At 42.3% G+C, this 22,503-nt stretch overlaps 1 protein-coding gene across 1 annotated transcript in view; it reads right to left on the bottom strand.

Moving 5' to 3' along the window:
* The window catches only part of FRMPD4 (FERM and PDZ domain containing 4), a 176,270-nt gene that overhangs the window by 29,247 nt on the left and 124,520 nt on the right, over positions 1–22,503 (bottom strand). Inside the window, exons 4-7 of the mRNA XM_059910961.1 lie at positions 16,804–16,849; positions 8,380–8,484; positions 5,707–5,814; positions 920–1,051 (exon numbers count right to left, since the gene is read on the bottom strand). Coding sequence (XP_059766944.1) covers positions 920–1,051; positions 5,707–5,814; positions 8,380–8,484; positions 16,804–16,849 — 391 coding nt within the window. The remainder of the gene's footprint in view (positions 1–919; positions 1,052–5,706; positions 5,815–8,379; positions 8,485–16,803; positions 16,850–22,503) is intronic.

Here is a 22,503-nt window from a genome sequence, read left to right as displayed (position 1 = left end):
TGATAAAAATAAAAGGTCAAGTTTAGAGAGAGGAATATAAATGAACACAAATGATAACTTTGTAACGAATTCATTGCATCCAGTTTTACTAAATTGAGAGAGGCAGGGATATCTGTGGCACCTGAGTGTAGCTTTTAACTGTGCGACAACCAAAAGGCAATTGAGCGTGATGACACTTTCTGCTACTCCATCCGTCTGGGGGTGACTCGACTCCCTGCCTCTCCTCCCGGTGTCCCCTCACGCCCCCCTCCATAACGTCCCCTCTTCAGTGAACTCTCCTACATAAGAGGAATTTGTTGAAATCCCTTATACATCCAACAAAGACCCTGCTTGTGTGGAATCACAAGGAAAGTCAGGGCGCTGTGCTGAATTCAGCAGCCAAGCAACCCGCTTGTCTCCCCAGAGAACAGATGGGGGTGGCATCTTGGTGACCAGGAGCTGGGACACATTGGTGGGCCACATATTTACAGTGGGCACAATGGGGCAGGGATTTCAGGCTTCCAAAAACAGTCTGAGGTAGGTACCCGGAACTTAAAAGAACGAAATATGATTTTGGCTTAATTTAAATAATCGCAGAAAGCATTTCTTTTTAATAGTTTCTAGAGATCAACTATCAAAACAGGTGAACAAGTCACTACCATAACATAAAATATAATTCTGCAGAGCCATATCCCCAATGAGTCACTGCTGAGTCTTTGACAATTCTGTTTGTGAGATCAACTGACAGTCTATGAAAAATTGACAAAAGGGAAACATCACCTTGAGGTGTCAAATCCGTTGTGAATGCCAGTGCTTCCTATAGTGGGGCTGCCCAGGGCTGCGGGGAAGGTATTTAAAGGATTCAAGGACAGGGGAGCTCCGGGCAGGGCAGCCTCTGCTCCCAGGGGCGGCACGGGCACTGGGGGCATAATTCACACACCTGAGTTAGGGTCTCCTGTTCATGCAGCAAGAGCAGCTTCGTTCCGGCCCCTTCCATCCTCTGCTCCAGCATGAGGGAGAAGTGTTCGATGCCTTTGATGGAGAGTTTCTCTTGAAGGGTTAGGATGACATCCTTACAGAGGAAACAGACAAGATGCGATCAAAATCAAGGCAGCCCTTTTGTAGATTCCATATATAAATGAACTTATATACAAAACAGAAATGGACCCACAGACATAGAAAACAAACTTATGGTTATCAAAAGGGAAAGAGGGGAGGGATAAATGAAGAGTTTGGGATTAACATACACACACCACTATGTATAAAATAACCAACAAGGACCTACTGTATAGCACAGGGAACTATACTCAATATTTTGTAATAACCTATAAGGGAAAAGAGTCTGAATATATATGTAACCGAATCACTTTATAGAGCCTAGCAACAGATTGTGCAGTGTAGTCGGCTCAGTTCCCCTCCTTCTAAATGGGGTGGCAATTAAACCACCTCTGAAAGTGGTCTACCCCAGGGCTCGGCCTGCATGCCAAATCCAGTCCACCGCCTGTTTTTGTAAAATAAGTTTTATTGGAACCCGGTCTTGCTCATCTGTTTATGTATTGGCTGCTTTCGTGCTCTGCATGCGCAGACCTGAACTTGGTGGCAATGGAGGCTGTGTGGCCTGTGATGCCTAAATTATTCTATCTGCTATCTGGCCCTTTACAGAAAAAGTTTGCCGACCCCTCGCCTACCCCTCTGTAAGAGCACGTGGTAGCGGTGAGGAATGTGGGCTCTGGAAACAGTCTGGTTTCTGCCCTGGCTCTACTTTGTATTAGCTGGTAGCTTAAGGCAGGTTACTTAACTTCCAGGGACCTTAGTGTCCCTGTCAACCGGGGATAATAATAATACCTGCCTCAGAATAGATACCAGGACTAAATGAGTTCATACACAGACAGCATTTATTACAGCACTGCTTGGCACACAGTTAGGGCACCATATTGATAAAAGAAATTTTCACATAATGAGGTATGGGGAAGTCATTCTGACTTATGCATGAGTTAACTTGAATTTTTTTTTCTTTTTTGGCTGCACCAGGTCTTAGTTGTGGCATACGGGCTCATAGTTGCGCAACGCATGTGGGATCTAGTTCCCCGACCAGGGATGAAACCCGGGCCCCCTGCATTGGGAGCCCGGAGTCTTACCCACTGTGCCACCAGGGAAGCCCCAAGTTAACTTGAATTTTATGCTAATTTGAACAGTCTGTTTGTGGCCTATCAAACATTGCACATCTGCCTTATTAAAGAAAAGGGCACACTGACCAGAAGTCAAGAATGTCCACGTTAAAAATAAAGATTAAATGGCTCCCTTCCTGGGACACCAATGCCGGTCCTGCTTCGATGATAAGACTCCCTTCCCAGGTGCCAAGGTCATATTGACTTGCTGTGTACATGCTGGTCTAGTTTTTTTGAAATCCTGAAGAAATGTATTCCTTACTTGTTTAATGTCCTTTTTTTCTGACAAGATATAAAACTGTGCTCAAAAACCATGTTTTTCTGGAGCAGTTTCTCAGAGTAATCTGGGAAGCTGGCTTCCAGGCTATAGTCCTCAGTTTGGCTGAAATAAAACTCTTTTCTATTCTTATTATTGATTGTTTATGGATTATTTTTGTCAACAATGATGATATACATATATTAGCTTTTATTTTAAGTCTCCGGGGAAGGTAGAATGAGCAAGCTTTGTCAGCAATCCTTCACAGGATTAAACATTTATGACCAGAAAGGTGTTCTATACACAAGCACGAGTGGACTGCAATGTAAACAAACATCGTCAACCATTACTTTTTCATGTACTTGAAAACTAGGAAATGATCTCTCTTCAAGGATAATTAATACTCAGACGCTAAAATCCCACAGAGCAACATTTGGCGATTTCTGGAGACGCTTTTGGTTGTCACTACAGGGCTGGGGGTGCTACCGACATCAAGGCATTTTCTGGTCCAAAGGATCGACAATGTCAAGGGAGAGAAACCCCGCCATACGTAGAAGTTTTTTTCTAATTGCTCTTTCTGGGGTTTTGATTCTTCCCCGTGGACCATTTTCAATTTCTTCTGGCTCCTTTAAAACAAAGATCCCTATACCTACCCACCACCGAAAAAATCATTCAACAGAAATTCCGTGACTATACTGAATTTCATAAAAAGATTCTGTTTCATAATTTTTGCTCAAGACCCAGAAAAGAGAAAAGAAAACCAGCCTCTGTGTGGCAACACGTATTTTATGAAACATTCTCCTGAATCACCAGGGAGGGCATGTGATAGCAATAGTGTTTCCCTATTGTGACTCTGTAAGCAAGAATTTTGGCAATTTTTATTAAACAGCGTCATATCCCTTTCATACCTATACTATTTCCACTTTACGCCACCCAGTCTGCATCTACTGTGATAATGAGGCTGTTAGGCACAAGCTAAGATAGCTTTAATTTGATGTGAACTCTTTGCATTGCTCCCCATCTTCTCATTGTCATCTGCCATCCTCAGGGAAATCAAACTTAGTCTGGGGTGGGTTCCTATAATAAAGAGGCCAGAGGGAATTAACAACAGGGCTCTCTTTTAAATTTAGATTTATTTCTGTTAAGAAATGCATTCAAGTCTTTACCTATATCTTCAGATGGGTAAGGGCTCCAATGGCAAGGAGCTTTTCTGACCAGTTGGTATCACAGAACAAGCCACAGTATCAGAGGGAGTTGAAACAATGTAGCTCTTTTGGGTTAGGTCAGGGGTCTTCAAACTAGAGCCTGGCCCCATCGTTTCAAATCTGGCCATGGCCATTCATTTACATATTATCTGTATAGTAAAGGATGAGTCTTGCCTGAAGAAAGGTTTGCCTCTTTGCCCCTGGCTCTTGGGAGGTAACCTCTAAGCCCTTGGAGTGTCCTGCCTGATATGCCTTTGTTCACTGAGTCGGGGGCGGGGGAGGGGGGGGGGGGCGCCGGCGGGCAGGGTGTCTTGGGCTACACTGGATAGTCTACGCTAACGATGGGATAAATGGTGGGGACCGTGGACCACGTGGTCTCAGCTCACCTCTGGAGGGGCAGGGTGCTAAGGTCAGCCACACAGGTGGGCAGCTGTGTCTAAGTGGACAACCCCCAATAAAAATTCTGGACACCAAGGCTCGGGCGAGCTTCCCTGGTTGGCAGTACCCCGTGTACACTGTCACACATCAGTGCTGGGAGAAATAAGCACTGACGGCATGACTCCCGGTGGGGGGTGGGGGGGATGACTGGGAGATCTCTGCCTGCTGTCCGTCGCTCTGAGCGCCTTTTCCCCGTGTTGATTCTAATCCGTAGCCCTTCGCCATAATAAACTGTAACTGCAAGGATACCAATTTGCTGCGTTCTGTGAGTGCTTCGAGTGAATTATTAAAGCTGAGGGTGGTCTTAAGGACCTCCTGAACCCACCTGTCTCCGGCTGCTTTCATGAGACAAGAACTGAGTTGAGTAGTTGCAACAGAGAGCAAATGGCCCACAAAGCCTAAAATATTTACTCTCCAGGCCTTTCCAGGAAAAGTGTGCCGACCTCTAAGTTAGTTGATCAATACTTGGAGTAACATCTCACTATAAATTGATTTTGAGTAGGACTAAAGGAAAAGGGCTTTTTCAGTCATCACCACTTAAAATTAGCAGTCTTGTACAAAGGAAGTTAATATTTCATCTGGAATGATTTAAGGATGATTTAAATGCTCCCTCATCAATCTAATATTGTCTGCTCTATTACCTGCTAAATCACTACCTGTTTCAAGCAATTCAGAACAAGCTGCTTGTGGTATCATGGCAATAAAAATGCACAGCGAGTTGGCCTTGGCGGACATAATTCCACTCATAAGGCCTATGCTGATTAATTTTTAAAAAATGAGAATTAGAGGTTGACTATTGGTAGATGTTTTTTAATACAAAGTTGATATTCTCTTGATACATTATTGTACAGATCATCACTAGGTACCCCTTTTTTTTTTAACCTCAATAAAACCCTTTTTATTGTGCCATTTGAAGAAAGCCTATTTTAGGCTGATAGAACATTAGGGCGCAATCAATTTCTGAACACACCTTTGTCCAATAAAATAGAGAATATGCACTTTTCTTCCCCAGGAAGGAAACACGGGGGCAAAGAACCCATACGCTTTGTTATACCAGGTGAGAACTCACCTGTGGCTCTGAAATAACAGGATTGCTTTGTGACTCTTCCTTTTCACCCCCCTCCTAAAAGTACACCTCATTTCTGCCTTTTTATGAATCATTTCCATGAAACTGGTTAGAGCAATGGAAAGTAAATGTTATCTTTACATTATTCTAGCCCTTGTTTTTGCTGGACACCAAAGTAGCAGATACTCAATTAACATCTAACATCTTAATCATCTCCGTGGCTGCCATGGCTGAGAAATCATGCTGGCTTTGGGCAGGGTGCCAAGCCTTCTTGGTGACAGTCACACTATTTTAATTAATTTTCAGCTGTATTAAAATGACTAGCCCTAGTATCTCACGACTGGTAGCATATTATATTGTTTTGCAACACACACACACACACACACGCACACACACAGAGCAGAATCTTGTTAGTTTAAATTTTTTGTTTGGGTTTGTGTTTAAGTATTCACACACCTTATTTGGAAACAACCAAAAAAATCTCAGAAGTAAACAGATAGTTCTGAATGAAGGTATAGCCGCACAAGACTCACAGTGGGACTTCCACGCCGTACCTGGCAGTGTCCAGGTACACAGTTCAGCGGGTCCTCTTACCTTTATGGAGGTGGTGCAGTCAAAGCGAAACGATTTGGTCTGCCCATTTTCCAGATAGACTTTCAGGACATTTGGCATAAAAAGAAGTGAATTATCCTTAACAGTTTCCTATTTAACAAAAAAAAAAAAAAAAAAAAAAGAAGAGGGGGTGTAAGTCAGTTGAATTAGGATTCTGCCCTTTGCAGAAGCAGCATATATCTGCAATTTATTCTAATCATAGCATAAAAAAATAAAAAATCAAACTCCCTAAGGCCAACCAAAGTATCCCTTTGGTGATATCTGAGTTCAGCTGTTCACAGCAGAATTCTTCTCTTCTAGCTACAAATAACTCAGCTGAATCAACTAAAAGACCTTTTCCCGTCAGAAGATTGATCAGATGAGTTTTTTTTTTTTAAATTTAAATCAAGGTTTCCCACTGGAAAACGCAATGACAGAAATAATACCTTTGTAATTAGACCACAATGTTTGGGACCACAAGGCCAGACTTTAGCAGAGCAGCGTGTCTTAAACAGAAAGAGGACCAGCAATGATGATGTCTCACATGATGCCTGTCGGCAGGGGTCATGACGACGAATCACAAGCATTAACAAGCTTCAGGTTTAAAGTAATTTTGTGAAATGATTTTTAACCCATTTAGAGATGTTCCTCAAACTCCAAGGGGATATATGAGGAACGGGTTAGCGTGTTAAAAGAATAAAACACTGTCTGTAACAAACACATAACTTAAAAATAAGTCAAAAAGAGATGCTTGAAGCGCAACCAAAAGTAAACAAAAGACACACATTCCTTTGAATTTTCTCTTTAACTGGAAGTAGGGAGAGATGAAAGGGGGAGCAGGAAGGCAAGTTGGGTGAGTTCCACGAACACGTGGTTGGTCATGAAGTCACAGGAGTGGAGGGGAAGTCAGCAATCATGAAAGCGTAAGTCCCTTGTTTTACAGATGAGGAAACTGAGACGAGATGGCCAGAGATTTGCTAACGTCCTACAGTTGGTCCATGAGAATTCAGTCCCTAAGTATGTCCGTGACAGGCTCATGCCTTTCACTTCCTGTTTCTTTCTCTGACTCCCCTCCCCTCCTCTCTACTCCTGAGGGCTTCACACACGACTTTCCTGCTGCCCAATTCACTGAGTAAGAGTGGCTCCAAGTCCAGAAGGAAGGCCACACAATGACTCAGAAAAGCAAGAGGAGACTGGAAAGGAAGCCGGTCACAAAGGCTGAGGGGCAGACAGCAGACCGAATGTCCCTGCCACGCTCAGGCCTGTGGTGAGGCCACGGAGGCTGCAGGAGATGATCGACCCCCAGAGCTGTCCCCACACACCAGCTGCTTTTTATTCAGGGACAAAGGGAAGCTGCCACAGCAGCTCCTGGAATCATATTCTCTCTAAAGATGCATAAACTGATTGCCCAATCTCATGCTCAGAAGCTTGAGAAAAGATGAGGTAAGTTTCCCACGACCCTCTGTGTCACAGTCATTCCTCTGGGACTGGAACGAACAGCCTTAAACTGGGACAGTCTTGCTATGAAATGATAATTATGGTAACTCTGCATCCAGAGTGCTGGGGATTCACCGAGAGGAACAGAACAGACCGTGGTGTGAAAGGGGGCAGAGGGGATGGGGTGGGAGATGGCCACTGGGAGGACAAGGCCACAGCTAAAATGTACATGGGGCAGCACAGTGACAGCCTGAGGCCCCATCCCACAAACACCACAACAGTTTGATAGATTGGCCAGTTAAGCCCCTGGATTCCGAGTGGGGCAGACGCAGGTCAGCAAGTTTTGGCCAGAAGACACTTGGCACCATGAGTGCCTTGCCCAGGATATGCAGGCCTCTATCTTCAAATTCAAATCCAGGACCACCCTCACGGAAGAGTCTGTGGCCCATAGCAAGTATATCATGGATGAGATTTTTATCTCTTTGAGCTTATTTAAACAACAAAACCTCGACAACAAAAGGCGGCATTTCAAAGGTCCAAAAAATATGAGCACCCTGGACGGTAGCTTTCTAAAAACTAAAAATACTAGGCTATATTTTTGGGGAAAAAATTGAAAATAAGCATCCTATCAATGTTTGCATCATTCATTTTGAAGATCAATTATGTGCCTGAGTAAACATGATTCCTATCAAGACCTATGGAGGGAGGTCTGGGGAGTATTTCTTCACTCCTGGTTGCATATAGGCAACTTTTCCCATCATTTTAACTTCTTTCCATTTTGATTAGTTGAAAGAACAGAGACATTTTATTTTGGATAAGGAAAACCTCAGGGGAAACCCTTCTCAAAATATAGAATGGGCTGTCATATGGAAGAATGCGTAGTTGGCAGAATGGGGAGAAATAGGTGAAAGTTTCCAAGAGGCATATTCTACTCAACATAAGGCAATGTCAGGTGATCTCAAATCAAACCAACTCCTCTGTAAAGTAGTGAAGTCTCTAACTCTGGAAGCATTCAAGGAAATACCGGACTACTATGTATTCTGGGTTTGTAAGAAGGAATAGAGCTGGCACAGCCTGGCGATCTCTCAAGCCGTCTACAATCCTGAGATTCGACACCCCTGTGAAATCCAACAACCAGTTCTGAACTGATCATTCCAGCGGGGCGACTGGCTCTGCTTAGTGCAAAGTCCCTACCTCAAGGCCTCTCTTTGAGTCACCAGCGGGTGTCTGTCAACTCACCGACACTTGGCCGTTGATGATGACCTCCTCGGAGAATCGCACTTTGACTGGATTGGACTTTAACCTTGCCTTTTTTGCAGCACTAATAAATGCTGATTTGGGAGACTAGAAAATAAGAAAACATTTGATCTGATTATTGGTAATGTAAGGCCAACCTTGTAAGAATTGTTTTCCATCCTTATCCTCCCAGATATTTAACATTTTTGCTAAAAAGTGTTTGGTGCATGCCCAATTCAAGGACTAAATACAAATTATGGATGCAGTTGAAACCCTGTTATGTTCATCGAGCAGTAAGTTTGATTTAGCCACCAGACCAGAACTATAAACAGCATGTTCCATGTTCTTACTGAGCACATTTCCAAGGACCTTTTAAAATGACAGTGGTGGAAGTACATAAATCCTGCTTTCAACACAGAGCTTTGAGTACCATGTAGAAGGTGAGGTGGTAGCCAAATCTCATGTTGGGTTTATGACAAGTTGCTCATTAGTTATGTATTTTAACAAGGTGGAGAAGAGCCACTGATAGTTCTAAAATGATTGATAATCCTACTGTTATTCACATTAACGGTATATGGGCACGTGAGCAGGTAAGGGTACACACACGCACACGTGCCAAAGCTCCCACGCTTTATGAGCCCAAAACTTGAGTTTCAGCCTCTTACTGGTAACCTGTGATCCTATGACCTTACTTAGAAGTGAAAGGTAGAGAGGAGACCTTGACTTAGAAGTGAAACTCAACTGAATCACTTTGCTGTACAGCAGTAATTAACACAACATTGTAAATCGACTATACTTCAATAAAATAAATAAATAAATAAGAAATAATATCAAAAAGAAAAAAGAAGGTCGACTTCATCTTCTGCCTCATCTTAGAGGCCCTCTGTAGTGTCTTTCATTGGAAAGAGGGGCTGAGGGATTCAGCTGGTCTCCCTCAGAAATGGAAAGGACAATGATAAAACCTGCTTACAGGCTGTGATCTTGGTCAACTGCCTTCATCTGAGAATCAGCCTCATTGCATAGTTTTAACAAAGCCCGAGGGGAAGGGAACTCACGTGGTAGGTGAGCTCCCTACCATGTTGCAGGCACCATCTGTTTATTCTGAGAAAGAACTGCATTCTCTACTGAACCTAATATAGCGGTAAATATTTAGCTTGAATCATACAACTGCAATTTTATAGATTAAAATGGCCAAATATTGGAAACGGCACATGGTTCAACCTAACGTTTTTCAATGTATACAGTTCTAAGAGATTGAGGCTGTTGTGTAAAGAATTCTGGTAATTGACTCTAGAATCAACACAGAGGTTCAACCTCCTGTGTACTGCATTAATCTCAAAGCACAGAAGCCAGTTAGGGTGTCCCATACTTTGAATTTCAAGTAAAATGAAAAAAATAAAAGGATTCCCATCTTTGTCAAATACAAGTATACTTGAGATCAGTTTAAAAACAATACGATGGAACGGATAAGTTAAATGTGGTCTAGCCGTACGATGGAATACTATTCAGCCACAAAAGGAATGAAGTTCTGATACATGCTACAACATGGATTAACCTCGAAAACATCATGATAAGTGAAAGAAACCAGACACAAAAGGCCACACATTGTATGAGTCGATTCCACTTATATGAAACGTCCAGAATAGGAAAATTCTGTCTCTATGGAATAGAGACAGAAAGCAGATTAGTGGTTGCCCGGGGCTGGGGAGGGCGGTGGGGAGAATGAGGAGTGACTGTTTAATGGGTATGGGGTTTCCTTTTGGGGTGATGAAAATGTTCTGGAACTTGATAGTGGCAATGGTTGCATAAGATTCTGAATGTACTTAATGCCACAGAACTGTACACTTAAAAATGGTTAAAATGGTAGATTTACGTTATGTGTATGTTGTTATAATAAAACAATCATTGTTGGAAAAACAGATGATAAAACATGTGGATGTGTATTCCTGGGTGGAGTTCTGCCTTAATGCTCAGAAAATCCTGTTATTTCAAAAGTTCCCCTGGGTCTTAAGGGCGGCATAGATGGATGCTTTGGCCTCCAGAGCTTCAATTCTTCCACTTATGCAAGATGTTTTAAGAGAACGGCTGCCCTTTAAAAACAAAATGAAACAAAAAACCAGAAAAACTCTGAACGGCTTCTCAAAAGAGTAGCTTTGAACATGCTCAACGTGACTTTTAAAAGTCCTACTGCAAAGCCGAAGTCATGGGACAGGGATGTTCTCTTCGGTACCGTAATTACAGGCCAAGCTTAGTCATGATGAATGAACAAATCATACAGTAGGGAGTTCATTTGCTTTTGATATGCCATTTTTTAGCTGAAGGGAAAACATTATTCTCCCGTAATGATTTTAAGCAGGGGATATTTACGTTGGCACAATGCGTTTAGCTCAAGTGAAGCGGCTGTAATAAAGCTACCCAGAACAGACACTGCTAATTAGATGAGATATTTGAATGCAGTAACACCCCACTTCCCCAGCATTGTTTGGGAATGATGTATTTCACATGTGTTCAGTGTGCCAGATACTGAGGTTTATTCCTCTATGCATCTGAATTTTTAAATGTGATATTTTACCTTATTTTTCTAAAATGTTACATAATTCCTTGCCTCAATAAAAAGTATATTTAACAGAATGTAGTTTCTATGCATCTCATTTGATGTATAATCTTAGAATGCAGTGATGTTCCTATGGAAGTACATAGGGTTATTTGCCCCTAAAGTGGTCCCATAGAGCAGAACTGGTCAAGCCGGGGATGCTTGTCTCTTCTGTCTATAGCTATTGCATGCCCATTTCTTGGAGCCTCATTCCTGAATTTATTTCCCATGCCCTAATGACAAACCTGGTAATCTAGGAAAACCAGAAAGAAAACTAGATAGCCAAGGTAGTTAAGTAAATATTATTTTATACATATTTTGAAGTCAACAGACCTGGGATAAGAGTCTAAGAATCCATACAAGTTGCATTTTTCTTGTTCTGGATTTGTGACTATTTCATATAATGGATATACATTTTAAAAATTACTTTGTGGTGATAAAAACATTAGCTCTACAAGTCTGAAGGTTACTGAACTAGAATCAGTAAAGTAATGGCTTCTTCCACTGGCTGGAGTTACCTCTGGTACATGGGGTATGCAAACCAGTCACGACTGCAGTTTTGACTCAGATCTCTCTTTGTGGCTAAAAAATATACAATGTGTACCACCCAAAAACCTGATAAATTAATTCCTGGCAACCTGCCGACCAATAGGTGCTGATCACAAGCACTTCATATCCTGTGGTGGAAATGACAAATAATGGCTATTTCGAATAATCAGATTTTCCGGCTGTTAATTAATTTTAAGATTAAAAGGCCTCTAATCAACCCCTGCACCTCTTTCCAAATTCGCTGTTGCTAAGATGGCCACGATAGATGGCTGACATGCTCCTGATGCTCTTAGGAGTCATTAGAACTTAGTTTGAAACAAAACTACATACATAAGATAAATTTCTCAGGGTATATGCTACCATACGACCCAGCAATCCCATTACTGGGCATATACCCTGAGAAAACCATAATTTAAAAAGAGTCATGTACCAAAATGTTCATTGCAGCTCTATTTACAATAGCCAGGACATGGAGGCAACCTAAGTATCCATCCACAGATGAATGGATAAAGAAGATGTGGCACATATATACAATGGAATATTACTCAGCCATAAAAAGAAACGAAACTGAGTTATTTGTAGTGAGGTGGATGGACCTAGAGTCTGTCATACAGAATGAAGTAAGTCAGAAAGAGAAAAACAAATACCATATGCTAACACATATATATGGAATCTTAAAAAAAAAAAGGTCATGAAGAACCTAGGGGCAAGACGGGAATAAAGATGCAGACCTACTAGAGAACGGACTTGAGGATATGGGGAGGGGGAAGGGTAAGCTGGGACAAAGTGAGAGAGTGGCATGGACATATATACACTACCAAACGTAAAACAGATAGCTAGTGGGAAGCAGCCGCATAGCACAGGGAGATCAGCTGGGTGCTTTGTGACCACCTAGAGGGGTCGGATATGGAGGGTGGGAGGGAGGGAGATGCAAGAGGGAAGAGATATGGGGACATATGTATATGTATAATTGATTCACTTTGTTATAAAGCAGAAACTAACACACCATTGTAAAGCAATTACACTCTAATAAAGATGTTAAAAAAAAAAAAGATAAATTTCTGAAGCTGAAGTGTAAGGTCTTGAATTTGCCATCCCTGTAGCTCTAAAGGACACTTATATAGTAGGCACTGAGTACATACTTAGTGAGGACTAACTAGCCAACAGTTATCACCGGATGAGTTAGTTTGGACTTCCCCCAAAGCAGACCCTAAGAGCAGGATTCACAAGCAGGTAGCTGATTTGGGAGATGCTCCCAGGGAGCACGGGTAGGTGAGCAGGGGAAGGGAGACAGGGAGGGTGAGGAAGCCAACGAAGCATTCATTGTTAAGTCAGGCACCACTGTGAGCAACTGGCGTTTAACCCTGCTGGGAATGTCTGGGAAACAAGGCAGGCCGTATGCCTCAGGGTTACACTGACTGAGGAGAGAGGGAGCTGGGGTATTTATCCACCAGCTCCTGTCAATCAGTGATGAAGTGGCTGCTCTTCTGAGAGTGAGAATTCCTAGTGGAGTGCTCAAAGAGCACTTCTGGCCTGCTCCATGAGCATGGCCCTGTGGCCAGAAAAAACCCACAGGCAAAGAATCACTGGTGCTCTCAGTTGGAAATTGGGCCGGCATGCTCAGCATGACACATGCCAAGGGGATATGTTCTGGGTTCTGATAATATCTACTGTGCTGGAGCTTCCATGAGGAGGTGTGTAGCCTCCCTCAGGTATGTGGAACACAGTGGAAGGTAGACAGGAAGTGAGAGGCAGGCAAGCAGGTCTCTCAATTCTTTGGCCTAGAAGAAACCTGAGGGAAGGTGAATCATGGTAGCTCAGGGATGCCAGAACTGAGAGTGACTTAGCCCAAGTCCCACTGACTTGGGGTTGTATGAGGAGAGGTTACAGAGACTCTTTAAATACTCTCTGTCTCAGGTAATGTTGGACTGGAAAGCTCTGAAAGTTTTAGACTTGGGAACTATGGAAAGGAAAGAGGGGAGCAGCTGGCCAAGAAAGATCTGGAATAAAAATGGTAACAGTATAAGGGAAGAAGATGGTATGTCAGAAAAAAACAAATAAAATCCAGGAGTAACCCAAAAATTCCTCTTCTAAAACTCAATCCTGAGGAAAAGCTATTAAATACAGATAAAGACTTACACACAAAGATGTTCTTTGCAGAATTATTTATAATAGAAACACATTAGAGACAGTGGGCTTAATGATGGGTGTTGATTAAGGAAATCTTGCTTCAATGTAATGTTTTACAGCCATGTATATAATGCTTATATAGAATCCTTGATGACATGGGAAAATGCTTGATATACTAAGTAAAAGATGCAGAATAAAAGTGTACATGTAATATGATCTCAACTGCTGACAAGGCATTAGAACAAAAAGACTGGAAAGAAACAGGCCAAAATGTTTACACTGGTTGTCTCTGAGGATAAGTATTGCCAACACATATTTCTCTGCTTCTGTATTTCCTTCTGCACTTCCACAATTTTTCTCTAAGAAATAAAGTAAAAATGGTGGAGAGAGAGTCCTCCATAATACTTAAAATAAGAAGGCAAAAACCTGTTAAGAATTATTTCTTATCAAAGAATTTTGGGAATCCTAAGACTTTTCTCCCAAGCTCCCTTGACCTGGGCCTCACTGGAGATTGATTTCTGTGGCTGGGTCATGTTGGGGTGCCCCGGGGACACGTGGAGTATGGCAAAAAGGTGTAAACATCGGCTCTCTGTCTGGACCAGATCTTATTATGCAGAAGAAATACAACATAAAAAAATGCTGACCAGTAAGTTGCAAAGAAATTAAAATGCTGAATGCTATTGTCTGTAATAAAAGTAGAATTTATAGACTTTCTTTTGGTCTGGTGGGTCCTCTGTTTCTGTATGTCAATTCTGGTTGCCAAGAGAATGTTCAGCAAATACATAAAACCTTTAAAAAAAAGCCATTTGCTTGTAGGAAAATCCAAACACAAAAATATAAGTAAAACTTCACAGTCTCCTTTCCCATGTGCACCCCTCTCTCCATTTAATGTATCTATTTAAGTAACTTTGGGGTTTCAACTCTTATAATTCAGAGGAGGAAAAAGTCACTTTGGACTGGATCAAGAAGGGAAGACTTTAGGTGTGGGACACTGGTTCCCAAGTGGGGGTGATTTTGGTCCCCAGGGAACATTTGAGAATGTCTGGAGACATTTTGGTTGTCACCAAACCCAACAGTGCTGATGTTGAGAAACTCTGGGGTAGCATTTAGAATTTGTGCTGAGACTTGAAAGGTGAGAAGGATTTGGTGAGCCGAGGAGGTGGCGGGTGGAGTACGTGATGGGCATTTCAGGAAGGAGGGCTGGTCAAAGTTGAGAATTCATCTACGATGACTGGTCGGGAGAGAGTGACTCTGGGGAACAGAGGTGCAACCGTTGGCCATAAGAACAAGCAACACTCCTGAATGTTGACTTTCAATATAGCCCAACAGCAGGAGCCAGCTGAACTCCTAGAAGATTCCAGGTTATCTGTTAAAGGGAAGTTCCATGATTCACGGATAGTAATGAGTATTCATATGAATAACAAGTCATGCAGACTCAAATGGCAAAAAAAGCAAGCAAAGCAACAAGACAAAACCCTTAACTTAAATGCAAAACTCCTCTAAATTTACTGTTTGGGGGTAACATGCGACCCCATGTTGGAAAAATAACCTGGTTTGGAGTAAAATGGTTCTGATCTTGCATTACTAATAGGTTATAAAGTAGGAAGAGAGAATTCAGGAAAGACAATGAAAGCTTGTAGTTCCGCCAGGAATTTATAGTTGGTCCATCACTTGCGTTTGTTAGACACTCACATTGGCTTTACCCAAATGCATTTGTTCATTGCAAAGAAATGAAGAAGTGTGGATAGATTTGAAGTAGGTGTGAGTGACAACTGGGTTAAATGAAACAATCTAAAAACAGATGAGCTGTACTTCATATGGAAAGAATCGCCAGGTCACGAGGTGGTGAAGCAGGAAGGCCCTTGGACGGGATGCCACCTGACCTCCTCCTTACACAGATGAGGAAACCGGGGTCCAGAGCAGGTGTGGGAGTCGCCTTTTATACTGCTGGGAACTAGATCGCAAGTCTTGGTTCTTTAACCTCCTGCTGTCTCCTTAGATTTCAAATCCAAACGTGTGTGTGTGTGTGTGTGAAGCTGTGTCAAAGAGTTGGGACTAAAAGTAACATTCAATATTAAACTGTGCTTTTAATATATGTAGTAATGACCCTACATGGCATAACTTGTGGTCTTGGTTAGTTCAATTTGTGATCTTATCACAAGCTTGAATACATATTTTTTTCCTGCCTAAAATGACTAGCCCATAGCGCTTAGAAGGAAAATTCCAGGACAGGGGAGATGAAGAGTTTGGTCAGAAGATGGAGACTGGCAAATGCCAGAACCTCTGAATTGATGTAGAAATCTCTATGGGGAAGAAAATAAAAGCATAAGTAGGTTGGAATCTCTGCCGCTCCATGTGAAGGCCACACAAGATATTGACAGTAAATGTTTGGGGAAAAATCTGAAGGAATTTGCCTCGCTATTTTTTAGTTCACTGACCATGTATGAAATTCACAAGCAATGGCAAATCTATAGAAATAAATAAATAGTAAATTAGTGGCTGCTTGGGACTGAGGGTAGGAAAAGGGATTCATTGTAAATGGGAATGAGGAATCCAGTTGGGGTGATGGACGTGTTCTCAAACTGGATGGTGGTGATGGTTGCGTACCTCAGTAGACTTTATAAAGATCATGGACTTGTACACTTGAAATGGGTGAATTTTACAATATGCGAATTACACCATGATAAAGTTGTTTTTAAAAAAATCATGGGAACTGAAAGCAGTACGATTTTAATCACTCCCCGCCTTCCTGACAAGGCCGCTGAAATGTCCAATGTCTCCACCAAATCATTTAGATGGGGGTAAGAGAAACAATCATGCTTCAACTTCCTACAATTAGATATTCCCTTTAGACTTGTGATGCTTAAGCTGGAAACTTAAGAATCACAAGGAAATTCTTGAGTTTTGTGTCATTTCTAGATGTGAGAGGCACTGAAAAGCTGATTTTCAAGTTACTTAGGAAACGCATCACTTTCTTTTCTCTCCAATGAAGGATTTGCTATCTTGGAGTACAAAAATACAAATAACCAAGATCTTGGAACTGGTACTGTGAATGCATGTTATTTCTCTCTGCTGTTAGTCACTGGAGTGGAGTGGGAGGAGGAGACTGGAAATCTGAGATCACACACAGGCACTTTTACTCACAGGACACTTACAGGGTAAGGCTGAATGACAGTGAGGAGTATCGATTCTTTGCAGCTTCTGTAAGAGAGAGAAAAAAAATATTTATGATATGCACAAAGCCTGGACTCTAGCGGTGACGGTGCTCTTTTAAAACAAAATGTGTGATGTTGGCGAATGTTCCTTGGGCTCCCAGGGCAGAGAATCAAAAGGCTCACAAGTGGGCTTTCAGACCACAGAGAAAACTGGAATCAAATGTTCAGCCAGTGGAAAGCTTCCTATTCGGTTTATATTGGGTGATATTATCTGCGACACCAAACAGCAGAGCCCTAAAATAAAACTCGCTGAGGGAAGATTGGATTTTAAAAGCATCAACTCGGTCTCTCAAAATTGATTCTCCCCTTCCGATTTTCCTTTAGCCGCTTAAAATGTCTGTGTAATTTTCTGGAAGGGGATAGATTTTTAAAAATTCTATCAATTCATTGAACGTCAGTATCTTCTTAGCATCATGAAAGAAAAATGTCACTGTAGGTTTCTTATGTAAAAACAGTATCCCAGCAAATGTGACTTCCCATACCATGTGGCTTTCTAAGGCTGCAGTAACAATGCCTACGACCTTGGGCCGATAAACATTTCAGATGCGCGCTCATTGGGAAATACTGTTCACCATAGGGAACACTGTGTGGCCAAAAGCAGAACAGTGTAATCTAATGGTTTATTTAATTTCCCCCAAGTAACCCAAACCTTTCAAATAACTCGAACCCTTGGGGAAAAATCATATTATGGGTTATAATAGTTTTTCTTCCTTCCTTCCTTTGTTCCTTTTTTATCCTGAGTAGGAGAAAGGTCACTTGCCATTTCGTTGAGGTGGAGCTGACTTTTTTTACTTTAGGAGGTAATTAATTACCTGCTTTTGTGATTTCCTGCCCAAATGACTAAAGCGAAGGGGATCTGTGGCAGTGCTGTTCTCTTGGAGAAGCCACGACAAATTGCATTTCTAGCATTAAGTGCTCTTCAGCCCCTTACTATAAGCCCCTTGCCTGGGGAGGACCATGTGACTTGCCCCAGCGGCGGTAGGGGTGGCCCCTGACCGAAGGAGTCAGGGCAGCGAAGAAGAGAAATCAATGGAGAGGAGAAAGAGGACTAGAATTCAAGAGCTGGAGGAAGAATTGAATCAGAACTGATGGTGATGGTGGGGAGGGCCCGTCTGATCCCCTCAATTCTTAGTTGCCAAGGGCTGGCGGAAAGCCCCAATAATTGGAGTGGCAGACAGTGTTCCCATGAGAAGCACTAATAGCGCGACAGTGTAATCAAATGAGAATTCCCAGCGGATGGGATGAATGCTCTTGCTTTGCTGGTGGCCATGGAGCCCCGCGTAGCAGTTCTGGGGAGCAATCTGGCACCCCTAGGCAAACTTCCGCGCCACGAGCACTATGACCCGGCCATTCCGCTCTGGTTTACATCACAAAGAAATTCTGCCACTAGCCTTTAAGGGAATGCGGATGAAGATGTTCCCCGCTGTGGAAGGCATGGAAGTGAAGCAGTGGAGGCAAGGTGGGCGTCCAGCTCTAGGAGGGTGGGCGTGTGAATGTAGGGATGGAGTGTCGTGGAATGATGCGGCAGGAGGAATCAGAGTGTGGCAGCCGCGGTGTGGGCCTGTTTGTCCTGCCCGGCCTGCTCTACCCAAGGCTGCCCCCAGAGCCCTCAGCAGCAGGCAATGGGCCCAGAACTCATCGTCAGGGCACAGCTGATTGGACCCGAGTGCTGGAATGAGGCCATCAGATGTCCCCTCTCCAGAAACAGAACTAAGAGACACAGACAAAGAGAGTTGGGAGCCGAGTCACATTCATGACTGAATAAGAAAGAGTAAAGGTTACAGATGCCAGGGGTCCCCTGAGCAGGCCTGGTTCCCACCATTCCTGAGGGCTGTTTGCGCACCATTTTACATCAGTAAAACAGCTAATGTAAAATATCTCAGTATTATATCTATCATCAGTCCTGGGAATGGGCTTTTATCTCTCTTTTCTCTCATACAAGTACTTAATTATTACTTGCCAGACAAGAAGAATTAAAGCCACAATGCTTTGGGTCCCTTAGGATTCCAATCCTAGAGGGAAAGAAAGATAGAAGCTACAAGTGTTCATATGTTACAGGGCGCTACGATGACTGAGGCCTCATGCCAATCACCCCTACATGCCAAAACAGGGTGCTACATACTTTCAAAGGGGGTATTAAAAACCACAGTTTGGGACTCTTATTCATCTTGGGGTCTTAATCATGACTTAATTTTAAAAAATGGTAACAGGGAGAGGCCTGTGGAAGCAGCACATGCCCAAAGAGCAGAGGCTATATTTGCAAAATTATTACCCTTCCACTGAGACAGGCCTTAAGTGTGCAATTCCTGTGGACGATATCTGGACGACACGGTAGAAATGGTGCCCTGGGGTCATTTAATGAAGGCATTGCTCAACTGAGCTTCTTCCAGGGGCAGGAGGGCCTTAGTAGAAAGATATAGAAGCTAAGCAGTGCTGGACATAGCCAGCCGTTGGGTACCATCTGACTCAAGGGAACTGCAGTTGGAACAACTCAAAAGAGAAGTCTTCCAGAAATCTACAAATGTGTCCACAAGTCAACCTACATGATCTTCCATGGACAGAGGAAACCAATGTCGGATTACCTTGGTGCCAATCGAGTGAGAACTTTCCTGCTTTTTACCTCACTGTCCTGGCCTCATTTCAATGTGGAAGGAGCCAAGGCTAGACAAGAATGTTGGGGAATGCCCCTTAACCCAGTGCAGGCTTCCCAGGCCGGAAATAGGGGCAAGGGAGAAATTCTGTGGAGTTGGCAGTTTTGACTATTACATGACAATTGAACATTTTAATTACAGATTACAGGTTGTTGTGATTACAAGTGTCCAAGTGATTGGAGAAATTTTCTGAAACTGCTCAATACATTTGCAGACCTGCCTGAGATTTTAATGAAGACCTGGCCCTGGAGAGCTCTTCTGAATGGGCAATGGGGGAAAAGAACAGTTGCTTTACGATTCCTTCCTCTGAGACCTACTTGCTACACTTATCCCCAATTTCTCTTTACTTAAACTGACTTGAATAGATCACATTATTTGAGTCCAAACAATCCTTGACTAAGACAGTCCGTGCTTAGAACCTGAAGAAGAAACAGTAAAAAGGTAAATGCAAGAATGAGGGGTATGAGGTGGTAGGATGGATGTGCCCACAAGGCTGTGGAAAAAATGCTCATTTTCCCTAGAGCAATGCTCAATGGCACTGTATTTATTTGTTCATTTCTGGAAAAAGAAGAAAATATTCACAGCTCCAGTGCAGTCTGTTAGGAGCAGACAAGCCCCTGGAGGAGGACTCATTATTCATCTTAGATGCTCACAAAATAAGCATAGAGTGCATTAGCTTCCTACTGTTGCTGTAATAAATTGCCACAACTTAGTGGCTTAAAACAGCACAGATTTGTTATCTTACAAGTCTGGTGGTCAAAAGTCTGAAACGGGCCTCTCTAGGCTATAAAATCAAGGTGTCAATAGGGCTGCATTCATTCTGGAACCCTTTCCAGATTCTGAAGACTTCCTGTATTCCTTGGTTCATGGCCCCTTCCTCCATCTTCAAAACCCAGGCAAAGTAGCATCTTCAAATTTCTCCCTGACTCTCCTGCCTTCCTCTTTCACCTATATGGGCCCTTGTGATTACATTGGGTCCACCCGGATAATCCAGGAAAATTGCTCCATCCTTAACTGAATCACACCTGCAAAGTTACAGGCTCTGGGGATTAGGATGTGGACGTCTTTAGGGGATCATTACTCTGTCCTATCACAGAAGCTAGCTTCTTTAGTTATGTAGTGCTGCATAACAAATTACCATAAACTTAGCAGCTTAAAACAACACACATTTATTATCCCACACTTTCTATGAAGCAGACAGATGAGTATGATTTAACTTGGTCATCTTTTTCAAGTTCTCTGATGAGACCACAATCAAGTGTTGCCCAGGGCTGAGGTCTCATCTGAAAGCTCAGTTGGGAAGGATCCATTTCCTGTGGTTTTTGGCAGGATTAAATTCCTTTTGGTGATTGTTGGACCAAGGGCCTCAGTTCCTTGCTGGCAGTTGGCTAGAGGTCATCCTCAGTTCCTTGCCACATGTGCCCCCTCAACATGGCAACTTGCTTCAAAAAATGATCAAAGGAGAGGGACTCCTTTGGCAAGATGGATGGAATGTATAATCTTAGGTAACACAATCATAATCATGGAAGTGATATTCCATCACCTTTGCCATATTCTGTTGGTTAGAAGCAAGTCACAGGTCCCACCCATATTAAAAGAGAAGGAAATACACAAAGTTATGAACATCAGGAGGCAGGGCTCATCCATGGGGCCATCTTAGATTCTGTCTGCCACACCAACAAAGAAAGATTCATAGCCAATTAACCTACAAGTATCTCAAAAGTAGTGTCCACCCATGACTTCACCTTACACAGAATTTTTTTCTGTCAAGAATGTCAGGAAGAAGCATTGATCAGTATACCTTGTTTAATTTGAAAATGGGAACCATTTTTCAAAATACGTCTATTATATTTACAGCATTTAAATTCTTTCTGTCTATAGTAATTCCCTGTAAGTTGCCTGAAACATAACCTATATTGATTTTAATTTTACCACTTAAGGAGTAAATGAAGTTATCTGAATTGAAATAAAACATTCCAATATGTTATTTAACATTAGGACTGGGGATATGTTTTTCTTCCATTTTCTCTTGCCTATAAGTATTTAATTATAACCTGCCAGACGAGAACAATTAACTCCATAATGTTTTGGATTCCTTAGAATTCCTAACCCTAAGATCCTAGGAGGAAGAAAAGAAGACCTAAGCCATTTAAAAATAGCCTCAACAGGAAGATTAGAATTCAGAATGAAAGATGGCACTTTCAAGTAATCAGATAACTTCTTTTTATGAGGGCTTAAAACAGCTAGGGACTTGAAAAAAAATCCAGTTGGAAGCACATTTAGAGAAGTATTATTTCATAATAAATGCCAAGTGAATTTTCTACTTTTAAAGAGTAATTTCAAATTAGAGTGCCAATATTTTTTAAATGGTTGAATTTGAGAAAAACATCATTTTAATCCCTGTATCACAGTGCTGACCCGCAGAGGAAGATACAGTCTAACCTACCCTAAATCACTCCTATCAAATTTGCCTTTAATTCCTCTCTCTTCATTCCTTTAACAAAAGTCTTTTATTTTTTGATGGTAAGTCCCTTGAAACACGTTTGGGACACCCAGCATCAGGGCTCGCAGGGCATCCTTCGGCACCACATCCCATTTTAAAATTTCATTGGATGGGATTCTGTTGTGGCAAATGAATAACCTCAGATTCTAACGAGGCTTTCAGTATTAAAATCCCTTTCAACAATGAAGCTAAAGTTGGTGTTTGCTTTCTCTTAGAGCAGGATAGCTTGGCACCTTTCTTAAACTGACTTTCCCACTTCATATTTACATGATCTTTTTTTAAAAATAAATTTATTTATTTATTTATTTATTTATTTATTTTTAGCTGCATTGGGTCTTTGTTGCTGTGTGTGGGCTTTTCTCTAGTTGCGGCGAGCGGGGGCTACTCCTTGTTGCGGTGCGTGGGCTTCTCATTGCAGTGGCTTCTCTTGTTGAGGAGCACGGGCTCCAGGTGCGCGGGCTTCAGTAGGTGTGTCACGCAGGCTCA

Source organism: Balaenoptera ricei, chromosome X (genome assembly GCF_028023285.1).
Source record: "Balaenoptera ricei isolate mBalRic1 chromosome X, mBalRic1.hap2, whole genome shotgun sequence".
NCBI lineage: Eukaryota > Metazoa > Chordata > Mammalia > Artiodactyla > Balaenopteridae > Balaenoptera > Balaenoptera ricei.
The sequence above is the reverse complement of the archived record's forward strand: the minus strand, read 5'-3'. Positions and strand labels throughout refer to the sequence as shown.